Here is a 13,010-nt window from a genome sequence, read left to right as displayed (position 1 = left end):
TGTGTGATTCTTAAGCCTGTCTGGGCAGCCTACCTTTTGTTCTGTCACAGCAAGACCCTCTGCCCCTCTCCCTCCTGGAGTCTCCATTCCAGTCATCCCTTTGCCTAGGTCTCCTCCCCATCAGGGTTTCAACTCCTCACTGGAAGAATCTTCCTCCTTGGTAGTCAGAGCACCAAGCATGGAGCCCAGGACATAGTAGGGAATCAGTAAGTATGAAATTACGTAGAATTGGGATGCCCCCAATTTGCTGACACCCTGGGCCTCTCTCTCTGTCAGGGGACAGCCCGAGGAAACTCCTCTCTCTTTTCTTGGATTAATTAATACTGCTGTCCAAGAGAAGGGCGAGATCCTGCAAACTTAGATCGCTTAACCATGTCTCTCTCACCAACCTCCTCCAGGCCAATGACTCAACCCTACGTAACTACAATGCTGAGGGAGCATATTTGGAGCCCCCATTGCTGTTCACTGAAGCTATGGGGTCTTGAACGTTACTGGGAAGTGAAAACATGAATTCCTGTCTGTGGCTCAAGAGAAGTCCGATACACTCTAACCTATGGTTGTGATGAGAGTGGAGGATCAGACAGTGAAGTCCCCTCAAACTTCCCCGCCCCCTCCTCCCATTTCCGCTGTTACTCATCTGTTCTCAGTGAAAGTGAGAGGCTTTCCCCCGCCCACTCAGCAGGGGGAGGGAGGAAAGGGGAGTTGAGAGCCACAACCCTTGGATTTTTCTCTTGTGCACAGAGAGTCCCCTCTAGGGGGAGCAGCCTCACTGTTAAACCACATTCGAGTCCAGAGCTGGAAGAGACCAGCCCTGACCATTGGGTCCACGCCTCATCCAGGAAGGGGAGACCCACATGAAATCTCTAGAGGGACAACAGTGGTACCGGAAGTGTGGGGTGATAAAGGAACTTACTTCAGTTCTGAAATGATTTCATATTTCCCTAATTCACCTTACATGAATAGCTTGGGGAATTCCAATGGATTCTACACATCCCGTGGATTCTTTCTCATTGCTCTGTGTTAAGTAAACATCTCGTGTTTGGGAGACATTTTTCCAGCAGTGCTACCTGAACATCCGGCCCTGTTTGCAGAGGAGAGCGCAGGTCATCTGGAGCCCCTGCAGAGAGGGGTCTGGTTGGCAGTCCGGAAGCAATTCTGAGTTGTTTTCCTGATTGGAAGTCGAAGCCAGCAAGTCACAGGTTTCCTGGTTTCTAACCCCCAGGAAATGCCAGCAGAAAGGAGTCCCTCACACAGTCAATAAATCTCCTTTCAGATGGATTTTTGGAGGCAGCCAGCCCTTCTACACCTGCCAGCCTTTCTCCATCTGAACCACAGTGACATCAAGTGAAGCCCAGCCAGAGCGGTAGAACTTCCCCAACCACCTGGCCATGCGTTGGCCCTTCGCTCACTTCCACCAAACTTCATCTTTTCACACTCAGACACACACATGAGCATGCATGCACATACGAACATGCCACCATCTGCCTTCTTCCCTCAACCTGACTCTGGACTAAAGAGCCATCACCGGAACCACTCCTGCCAGTTGCTGTGGATTCAGATGCCCAGAGCCCCAGTGTGCAGAAGAGAGAAAGGCATCTCCCTCCGAAGGGCGCCTTGGATTGTGCGGAGCCATCACAGAGGAAGACCAGATGTGACTTCTACAACAGATGCCCATGTGGCAAAGATCAAACACCTGTCATAGGTGACATGGAAACTAGATGGTCCTGATAGATGGGGCCTGAAGGCAGAAATGTGCCCAAACAATTTGACTCAGAATGACCCTTTTGGACATACTAGGATGTCCCCAAAGGGTCCTCTATCATGTTTCCCAGGGGTTGACAATGCCTACATTCAGTTAGCAGCCGCGCATCTTTTAACCACTATGCTACCAGTGGAATGGACCCAAACAGCTGGAAAAAGCCAAAGGCCCCTCCACGTGGGGCCTCTCCCTCGATGTCGATGGCACCTTGATGTGCAGTCATTTATCTGTGAGGTCTGCAGGGAGAAGAGGCGAGGTGGGGAAGAAGCCAGAGACCAGCTCCAGACTGGAGGTCCCAGTAGATCATCCTGGCATGGAACAGATCACAGCGTGAGGAGCACAGAAAAGCCTAGAGGAGGTGGTAGAACCAGAACTTGCTTCTCTCCTGGAGCTCTCCTCTCCCTGCCCGCCAACCCACCCCTCCCAGGCTGTTACAGAAAAACTGCAGGTGTGCAGCGCATGGCCCTCTACATGGAGGGGCATCTGCTTTGGGTTTCTGAAAGGTCTGCTTGCTGGGTAGGAGCCCTGGTGGTGTGGTGGTGACCGGTTGGGCTGTGATCCACGTGGTCAGCAGTTTGAAGCCACCAGCAGCTCCCTGGGGCTTTCTATTCCCACAAACAGTTACAGTCTCGGAAGCCCACAGGGGGTCACTGTGAGTCAGAATTGACTCGGTGGCAGTTAGAGTTCTGGGTAGTGGTTAAACTTTGGGCTGCTAACTGCAAGGCTAGGCATTTGAACCCACCAAAAACTCCGAGGAGGGAGAATGCCGAAGCTGCCTACTCCTGAGTTCACAGCCTCCGAAATCCACCAGGGGAGTTCTACCCGGTCCAGGAGGGTCACTATGAGTCTGAATGGACTCGGTGGCGGTGAGGGTTTTTGTGGTCGGGTAAATCTGGTGGCCCATTCCCAACGCAGATGTGTCCCCCTCTCCCGCTTCCCTCCCTTTTGTTGCCCTGGAGGAGCCATCATTTCCCCAGTGAAACTTCTGCAGTGTTAGCACCCCAGGACAGTAGGGGGAAATGAGGTCTCTAATTCCCATCATAAGATGAAAATGTATTGCCATCCCTAGCGGATAGTTAGTGTTCGCCAAATGAGAGGGCCGCAGCTGAGACTGGAACCCTCCTTCTCATCACAGAAGGCTCCGTGCTGCACCCCCAGTGTTTAGGAAAACAGACATCTGGTTCCCACTCATCGGTAGCACACTACTCACGTCCCTCGATTAATACAAAGAGAGAGATAAAGGCAGACACTTCAATTACTCTTCGGAACTCCATTTTATTACAGCATCAGGGGATATCGTTGCAGGAGGAATGGTACTGGAAATCAACATAGAGGTGAAACCACTCACAATCGCATCGTTTTACACCTTAGGACAAGGGTCTAGATACCATGGTTGCTGTACATGCATTTTAAGTTTGGGGTGTGTGTGAGTGTGTATGTATGTGTGTGTGCACGCATGCACACATGGGTATGTGCCGGGTTTGGATAATTTCTCTTGAGGGATGTTGTTCTTTCAATTTTTTAATAAGTGATGGTTGCATTCAGTGGCACACTCTGATGGGGCCCTCTCGCTAGGACTGGGACCCAGCCTTCTTCTTCTGGAATTTTCTGAACTGAGACTGAATAGCCACCGCTGCCCGTTCTGTCTCTGGGGCATCCATGTCGATGTCAAACTCTTCTTGAACTTTCTTCTGCCCATCTGCACAAGAAGAAACACAAACATAAGGCAATCACTGAGCTGTAGGCAGGAAGGAAGACGACGGCATGAGGAAGGCCAGCCGGCTGCCATGTGGCGCGCTCCAGCCCCAGGGCCAAGACCTAGTTTGCAAAGTAAAATTCAGCAGAGTGTTCTTATGGGTTTTGGTTGGACCCGTCGGAGTTCAGAGTCGTCTCTCACCTGGATGCCCAAGAGCCACACCGGAGAGGGACAGTGAAACTCAAGGACACAGAATCAACAGAGGACACAGCTGTGACATTTCCCATTTTCCTGAATACAATATTATTTTCCTCAAGACTCCTTTCTGCGTAGGATTTTAAAAATGCATTTAGCCATGTTGTGGCTTTCTCTGATATCTCCTTTAATTCAAAATGTGAACCATTGTCACCGGGATTGTGTCCATGGTAGTGGTTCCAACAGCTCTGAGTTCACAACCAACTCGGGTTCTTTCAGCCCTTTTGCCAATACAATGGGTTTATTGTAATACAGGCTTGCATTTTTATCATCAGTAGGTCTGAATGGCACGGTCCGACCTGAACTTCCATCAGACATAACATTCTAGTCCAATGAAGCACATGTCTTACTAAAGGCAGGAGTTTTCTCACTAAAGGCAGAAGGATGAAACTAATAAATTAAGTTACCTTTGGAGATAGGATATATGCAAATGCAGAATGGAAGGTTGGACTTGAAAATGCCATATATGTGTATATGAAGTGATATATATGTCATACAGATATGAAGTGATATATATATATATATCACTTGGAAACCCACAGACACAGTTCTGAACTCTATCCTATGGGGTCCCTAAAAGTCAGAACCCACTCACTGGCAATGAGTTGGGGGCTTGATGGTCCAATTACTTCTGTCCTTGGGAACTTTGGAAGAAGATGCTTAGAACACACTACTGTAAAAAGTGGGTAGACCCTGTGGTGCCTGGCAGTCAAGGAGAGAGGGTTCTCTCCTGCTAGCTCTACTACTCCAGGGTTCTCGTTCATTGGCTCTCTCCACCTTTCCTCTCTCTTCTTTTTCTCCAACAACCCCCTCCTCCACCTCCCAGCTCTCTAATTCTTCTCTCTAAGCATCTCCCCGCACCCCCAGCCCAGCTCTCTAATCCTTCTCTCTACTCATCTCTCCTTTTCTGTTCCTCTCCTTCTGTTTCCCTCTCTTTTTCCCACCCTGCTTTCTCTCTCCCTCCTCCTTTCTTTCTCCCTCCACTTCCCCCTGTCCCACAATCGCTCCAGCACAGAAGATCTTTAACCCTTATTTCAGATGCATCTGTTGTGTGATCTTTCCCAGGCAGACCCTTGAGTAGACTCTGCTCAATTTCCCTAGAGCTTGAGAAGGTTGTGCCTGGAGCCCTCCAATCACTCCCTCCATCTGGACGGCAAGAATGCTGGCCAGGGCTTTGCAAGCCCTGTTGGACTGGTTGGTTGATGACCTAAATCAATGAACTGATTTCCTTTATCCTAGATTTTCTGCCAGTGCTCATAAAAGCCTAGAGTATGAGTCTGTCGGTGTTAGGAGAATCTTATGAGCCACCTCCTTTTAATCCATAGGAACCCAGATGGTGAGGAGGACAAAAGGAACACTTTTGTTACTGCGTCTGGATGCTATTTGCCCTTTTATCTCTATTGCACTTTCTTCAAGAAATCTATCAGGGGCTAGGACCCGCAGAAGGGAGATGAGTTGAATGGATCTCAAGCTGATATCTATTTGTTTACCTTTCAAATTGTGATATTACATGAGCCTGGTCTAAAGGGCACATATCTAGCAAGCCTATAATATGACTGGCTTCCGGGTTTCTTCTTCTCTTACTAGCATTAATAAACCTACATTGCCAAGAGCACATAAGCAAGGATGTCACTTTGATGGCTAAGCTGTGCCTGACCTAAACGGTGGTCTTTTAATCACCTCATATGCCTGTGAAAGCCAGGTAATGGAAAGTGAAGGCAGATGAAGAATTGATGCTTTTGAATTATGTTGCTGACAAAAAAAAAAAGCCCCAAAGCAAAAAACATTGAATGGACTGTAGGCTGCCAGAGGAATGAATAAATCAGTCTTCAAAGAAATGTAACCAGAATGCTCCTTAGAAGCAATGATAGCGACACATCATCTCCCTTACTTTGTACAGGTCATTAGGAATGGCCAATAGCGAGGAACGAGCATCATGATTGGTCAGAGAAGATGAGTGACACCCTAAAGGAGTTCGATGAATGCATTAATCACAACCGTGAACTCAACTAACCAACGCTAAACATGGTGCAGGACCAGAGAACATTTAACTTGGTTATACATAAAACTCCCATGAATCTAAGCCAATTCAACAGCAACAACCCCCAGGAGCACTAGGAATCATGATTTTTTTTTTCATAAAATGGTTTAGGGCTCCAATTCCTTTTGCCTTCCAGAATAACTCTTGCAATAAAATTGCTTTGATTCAAAAGAAGACAGGTGATATCTTTTTTAGACATAAAGCAGTGCTGCAACCTAAAGATGTTGAAGGACCCAATTCATCTTTTTGCTTTTATAATAATGCACCAAAACAGCAATATTACTTCTGGAAAAAATGATAAATGGAAATGCACAAAATTATGTACATTTAGGGAATATATATTGAGAAACTACAGAAGATCATAAAGATAAAATGTATAATTTTGTATTAAACTAATATCCTAAGCCCAATGTGATTTATTGCTTCCTCTTGCCTTTGAAAAGGATTACAGTGTTTAAAAAGAAACCATTAGTATTCAAAGAAGCACTACTTTCTGTTCACTTCATAGATTCACTGATTCTTTCCGGAAGACCTGCCATTTTTGGCCTCTTCCACAGAGGCAGCCAGGATCTGTAAAGCAGAGTGGAAGAGCCATTGATTGTGGAGGAGAGGGCACCACTGATTAGATTTGGTGACGCATAGATCAAGCAAACAATATAAGAATGGGGGGAGGGTGCTTGCTGTTTTCCTGGAAGCCTGGCAAAGGTCTGTTCTAAATCCCCAGCTTCTCAGTGGGAGCAAATGCATGATAGTGGAGAGCCACTATCCCAGTCCATGGCATCTGTGCCCCTCTCCAGAGCCTCAATACTCAACTTTTCATTGTTGGGAATCCAACTGTTATGAATTTTCAAAAAAGATACGTCGATGTTCTCACACCTGGGGCCTATAAACTTGACTTCTTTGAAAAATGGGAATTTTGAAGATCTTATCAGTTAGCTTGAGGGAATGTGGAAGTAGAATGGTTACTAATCCAATATGAATGGTATCCTTATAAATGAGGAATAGACACAGATACGCAAATGGAAAATGGTCATGTGGAGAAAAAGCAGTTGCAGCTGCAGGTCCAGGAATGCCAAGGATTCTGGGAGATAAAAGAAGCTTGGAACTCAGCATGGAACAGATTCTCAGATCTCCAAAAAGAATCAACAATTTGATACACTGAAATCAGACTCCCAGCCTCTGGAGTTGTGTGACTTCCTATTCTCATAAGCCACACAGGAGGTGGTATTTGGTGGCGGCAGCCATAAGAAATGAACACAGCCATGTTGTAAGTTACATAGCACTTGCAGAGAGACTCCCTGTAGCATTGAGTGTGATGTGCTGAGAGCTGCCAAGGCAGGATGGGTTTGTTGAGCAGGAGCATGGTGTCCTCGGACCTGCTCATGGTGAAGTTCATTGGTTGATAGGGCCCAACACAATGCAGGTAGGGGTGTGTCCGGGGCTTAACATACTCTCTCAGCCTTTCAGTAAGACAAGTAGCTGCATGTTGTGGCCTGAGTCCAGAGTGGACTCTGCTCAGTAATATAAATCATGAAGACTATACTTAACCTTCTCTAAAAGAGAGACTCAATACTGTCAAATGGTACTGCCCATAGCTCACACATCATGCAGATATTATAGACCTTGGACAAAACAATCTGACAATTCTTCAAATACTAAAACATGGAGTGACCTTACCATGTGAACTAGAAGTTCCACCCTAAGTACACGCCCAAGAGAAATGAAAATTCATGTCCACACAGAAACGTGTACCTGAATGTTCATGTCAGTGTTATTGACAATAGTCCAAAGAATGGAAACAACCCAAATGTCCACCAGTGGATACCTGTTAAACACAATGTGGTCTATTGATTCATGGGATGTTATTGTGCCCTAAAAAGGAGGGAACTACTGATACAGACTGCAACATGGATGAACCTCGAAGGTGAAAGGAGTCAGTCACAAAAGGTCACAGGTTACATGATTCCATTCATATGAGAGTTCAGACTAAGAAAGTCTATAGGAATAGAAAGTAGAATCGTGATTACTTAGGGCTGTGGAGGGAGGGAATGGAAGGATTGAGGGTGATATTTAAAGTACATGGAAATTTATATGAAGATACATGAAAATAGAAGCATATGGGATTTCTTGTTGAAGTGATCTATTCTGAAACTGATTGCACATATCTATAAATATAATCAAAACGATTGCATTGTATACTTTAAATGGATAAATTTTATGACCTGTGAATTTATCTCCATAAAGCTAGCTCATTTTCATTTTCAAGGATTTCATTTTCCTGGCATCCATGATCAATGTTCACGGAAAAAGCAGTCAATAAGTCACACGGCATATTGCATTAGGCAAATCTGATGCACAAGATCTATTTAAAATGCTAAAAAGCAAAGATGTGACTTTTCAGACTATGGTGTGCCTGACCCAAGCCATGGTATTTTCAATAGTTTCATATACATATAAAAACTAGACAGTGAATAAGGAAGACCGGCGAGTTTATGCATTTGAATTACAGTGTTAGAGAAAAATACACAAAATGCCGCGACTAGAGGAACACACGGAGCAGTCTTGGAGGAAGTCCATCTAGAAGGCTTCAGAGAAATAAAGCTGGTAAGCCTTCGCCTCATGTGCTTTAGACAAGTTATCAGGGGAAGACTAGTCCCGAAGGACTCGTGTTGGTCAAGCAGGTGCGTGAGAAAGTGGAGTGTCCTCAATGACATGGGTTGACACAATGGCTGCCAAATGGGCTCAACCAGCAATGATTGTGAGGAGGAGACAGGATTAGGCAGTGTGTCCTTCTCTGGTACATAAGGTCCCCAGGAGCTGGAGGTGGCCGATGACACTTCACACACCACCTCAAGCTACTAAACAAACCAAGTCCACTTGAGCCTCCGCAGCAAGCAGAGCACTGGATGTTGTAGACCCCTTTGCTGTCTCTTATTCCAGGACAAGTCAGTGAAGGACCAAACCAAAAGCCAAGGCCATTGCCATCAAATTGATTCCAATTCACAGCCACCCTGTAGGCAGAGCAGAGCTGCTCCCTAGAATTTCTGAGGCTATAATTGTTATGGGAGCATACAGCTTCCTCTTTTTCCTGAGGAGGGTCTGGTGGATTTGGACGGTTAATCTTTCCATTAGTAGCCCAACATGTGGCCTACCATGTCACCAGAGAAGGACAATGAATCTCAATTAACTCTATGAGAAAATAGTGTCCTTCTCATTTCAAAAATACAGCACTACCATTCCTCTCATATTTCTCTGTGTTGCTCTACAAAGTTGCTCACACACACACACACACACACACACACACACACACACACAGTCATGTACTAAGAAAGCTCTGCGTGACATTTTCAATTAAGATCCTATTGTCTGAGTAAAATTGCAGCATACGTGATGACCCTTTATACATCTGAATGAGTAATACTTGATTAAAATTTACTGTAAACTGCTCAGTACTGCCCAGTTGTGGTTGTCCTTACCGCTCTGGGATTTCAGAAATCTGTCATTTCACCTTCTGTGTAGACATCTGGAGATAACTAAGAGAAAGATTATGCATTACCCACAAAACAATTTAATGTAAAAAGATGCTGCTGCTGCTACTGATGTTACTATGACTGCTGATGAGTTAGCCCATCCCCTTACTCATGCTGATTGCTGAAGTGTGGAACACACGCTGCCTGACCTAGCCCATGTGGAATAGACCACTGTGGTCCATGGGGCTTTCATTGGCTGGGCTTTGAAGTAGTTCATCATGCCTTTCTTCCTAGTCCATCTTATTCTGGAAGCTTCACTGACATCTGTGCAGAATTATAGCAACAAGCAAGGCTCCACTGGGATGCACTGGCTGGGAATCAAATCCAGGGCTTCCACATGGAAGATGAGCATTCCACTACTACTGAGTTACCAAAGTAAAATGACATCAAGTCCAACCCCACTGGAGAATGAGGAAAAATCCACTTCTCTAGGTTGTTCGACACAGAATGTGCGAGAAGATGCCTGTACATGCAATACTCTATATTCCTAGGTGAGTCAAGGCCCCAAACCCCTTCAAAAGGCGCCCAACATTGTCAGGTTCATCCCCAGAGGACATGTGGCCATCTGAAGAAGTCAGAATACAAATTGGAAGAGAAAACTATGATAATTGGTTAGATTCTGGAAGATCATTTTCACTTAATTTACCAATTTTTGCCAGGTTTATTCTAACCAGTAAGAGCTCCCTGTGTGTCGAAGTAGGGCTGCTCGCTATAGAGGTTTCAATGACTGACATTTCAGTAGATCACTGGGCCTTCGCCCAAGGAGTCTCTTGGTGGACTTGAACTTACAACCTTTCAGTTAGTAGTGGATCATGTGCAATTGTTTGCACTGCCAAGGACTTTTATCACCTCACTGGCAGCTCTAAATGTTCCCTCAAAGACCATAGGTGCAAAATTGCCTTAGGGGGTTGGACTTTCTCCTTGGACAGAATCCTCATCAAATTCTTATCCAACAAAAAAGGGATGAGCCGGATGTGCCACCTGTATGCCGAATGTGCTCTGAGTGCTCAGAGCATCTCATGATCCAGCATTGCCACAAACTTCTCATTGGGAAACAACACTGTCCTATTTGGAATTATTCTTGGAACTCATACAGATCCTTCTGCTAGTTCCATGAAGCGTTGCCTTTCCAAACCGTGACAGGCTGTGACACCTGCTGATACGGCTTATTAAGTCATAAGATAAATGAATAGGCATCCCTTCTTAAAGATGTAATCGTAATAAGAGCCATTCTTCACTAAGCGTTAAATAGGTCTTCCCGCATGTATTTTTTTTACAGGCAACATAATGTCAAATGTATGCTAGCGAGTCATAAAAACAAAAGCAGGGGACTATTACCAGGTGCAGATCAATCCCAAATATTATACAGCTCTGCGGTTGTAATGGAATCCCTGGGTGGGGCAAGCTGTTTCCATGCTGGGTTACTAATCAAAAAGGTGGCAGTTTGAGTCCATCCAGAGGCTTGTCCAAAGGAAGACATGTGATCTCTTCCTGAAAACTGTCACGGAAGAGCTGTCACCGTAGGGAGCAAAATTCTATTCTTGGTACAAATGGGGTCGCCGTGAGGTGGAACTGATTGGAAAGCAAACAGCATGCATGTATGCTATCGTGATGAATATCCACAGAATGAGAAGATGGCTTAATTTTCCAATAGGTGAGATGCTATCACATCCTGTGTTGTAGGTTGGCACATACTCATTGAGCACCTAACCCACTGGTTCTCAACTTTCCTAATGCTGCCACCCTTTCATACAGTTCCTCATGTTGTGGTGAGCCCCCAACCATAACATTAATTTGTTGCTAAAGTGGGTGAAGGGAGACATCGGACAGTGTAAGAAATGACAAAATAATAATAATTTATAAATTATCAAGGGTTTAAGGGGGTGGGGAGCCACGAGGGAGGGGGGAAATGAGGAGCTGATACCAAGAGCTTAAGTGGAGAGCAAATATTTTGAGAATGATGAGGGCAACGAATGTACAAATGTGCTTGACACAATTGATGTATGTGTGGATTGTGATAAGAGTTGTATGAGCCCCCAATAAAATGATTTTAAAAATTATTTTCGTTGCTACTTCATAACTGTACTGTTATGAATCAGGCGACTCCTGTGAAATGATAATTCGACCCCCTAAAGGGGTCACGACTCACAGGTTGATCACCGCTGACCTATCCTAATTTGGGGCATTATAAGTTTAAAAGCAGTTTGGCATTCTTTGTCTCGGTTAGCTTCTTCAACATTTTATGGGAACTCCAGGGAATGGTCACCGTCACCACTCCACAAGGGCTCATAGAAAATAATGTGCCGCATTCACTATGTGGCCAATGGCTGACTCAGAATCTACGTCTGGCTCCAAATCTGGTTTATATTCCAGTGTTGAGCTACTTCCGGCTCTCGAGATGGAGATCAAAATGGCCGACTTCTCTACAGACCATTTAGTGTGCCGTTGGTGAGTGAGGTAGTTAGGTTATTGTGCCAACCTGACCGATAAACACATGTGGGGTTAATTGAAGGCGAAAGGATAAATGGCTCAGTGAGCCTCGCCTTTCAAGTTCTCGGGTCTCTTGTTTCTGATGGTCAGACCAGGGTGCAGCTGCCTTAGCCAGTTCCTTGCTTCAGTCGGCAAGGCCTACTTCCTGCAAGATATGCCTGAGGAGAAGCCACATGGAGCTACACCGATGCAGCCCTGGGTGCTGGAGCAGCCGTGTGGAGACCCCTGCCAGCACTGAGATGCTTACACATTCACTGACTCGGCTTTCCTCCTGCAGTCGGCATCATAGTGTGTGTTTTGTGAGATGGAGGAGGACTTTGTGGATTGGTGTCGGACATATGGGTTCATGTTGGACTTGTGAGCTTGGCCGGCACTGGGTTGGGATTTTTCTTGCTGTGCACTTACCCTTTCTATAAAACTCTCTCTTCGACATGAGTCTCTGTGGATTTGTTTCTCTAAAGTACCCAGTCGAACAGAGTGGGGAAAACAAATCCTGTAAGTAACCCGAGTCTACATACAGTTATAGCCATTTTGCAAAATCTGCCTGTTTACCAGCTGCTGCAGGAAAATTCATTCCAACGGCATCATTTTGCATATGATCTGACAGGCCGGGTCCATGCCCATGGCTACTGTACAATGCCTGGAGAGAGCAGAGAGCACACCCATTTCTGCTGACCCAGGGCGAAGAGGACATTGAAAGGCAAGCGCACAAATAAGTCATCGCATTTCAGAAATTCCAAAACTAGCGCCCAGCAATGAGGGGGCGAGTGGGAGTGTCCCCAGGTTGTCAGAGAAGACCCCAGAAGCAGAGAAAGCATGGGAGGCAGCTCCTCCCCACAGTCACCCTCAGCCCGTCTGCCTCTCAAGGTAGGAGGCAGCACGGCTCTTCATCGGTAAGAAGTGACACTTCCCGGACAATTATTCTTCATCCATGCATCCACAGTCTAAGGGACAGACTTCAACTCCTGAACAGAGATGCTTTAAAAATTAACCATCCTGAAAAGTCACCCAGGGCAGAACAGAGCTAATCAAGTATATCACAACAGCCAGAGGAGGCTGATATGAAACTTAAAACGCTACCTAATTTAGAAATATATCATAGGAACCCTTAGGCTTTGGGAACGGTAATAAAGGTAATTCTTAAATATATTTGTCCCAAACTGTATGATGGTTTAAGTTCATTGCCCAGAGGTAGTGGTAATAAATCATGAAGACAGCAGTTTGGGGTTTTTGTGGGTG

The 13,010-nt window shown here is 45.5% G+C and overlaps 1 protein-coding gene across 1 annotated transcript in view; it reads right to left on the bottom strand.

Annotated features, from left to right (window-relative positions):
* Positions 1–3,014: 3,014 nt before the first annotated feature.
* The window catches only part of PCP4 (Purkinje cell protein 4), a 77,819-nt gene continuing 67,823 nt past the window's right edge, over positions 3,015–13,010 (bottom strand). Inside the window, exon 3 of the mRNA XM_045284885.1 lies at positions 3,015–3,458. Within this exon, the coding sequence (XP_045140820.1) occupies positions 3,331–3,458 (128 nt within the window). The 3' untranslated portion in view covers positions 3,015–3,330. The remainder of the gene's footprint in view (positions 3,459–13,010) is intronic.

This window comes from Echinops telfairi, unplaced genomic scaffold (genome assembly GCF_000313985.2).
Source record: "Echinops telfairi isolate 266 unplaced genomic scaffold, ASM31398v2 ScPeMD7_7469;HRSCAF=8507_0, whole genome shotgun sequence".
Classification (NCBI taxonomy): Eukaryota; Metazoa; Chordata; class Mammalia; order Afrosoricida; family Tenrecidae; genus Echinops; species Echinops telfairi.
The sequence above is the reverse complement of the archived record's forward strand: the minus strand, read 5'-3'. Positions and strand labels throughout refer to the sequence as shown.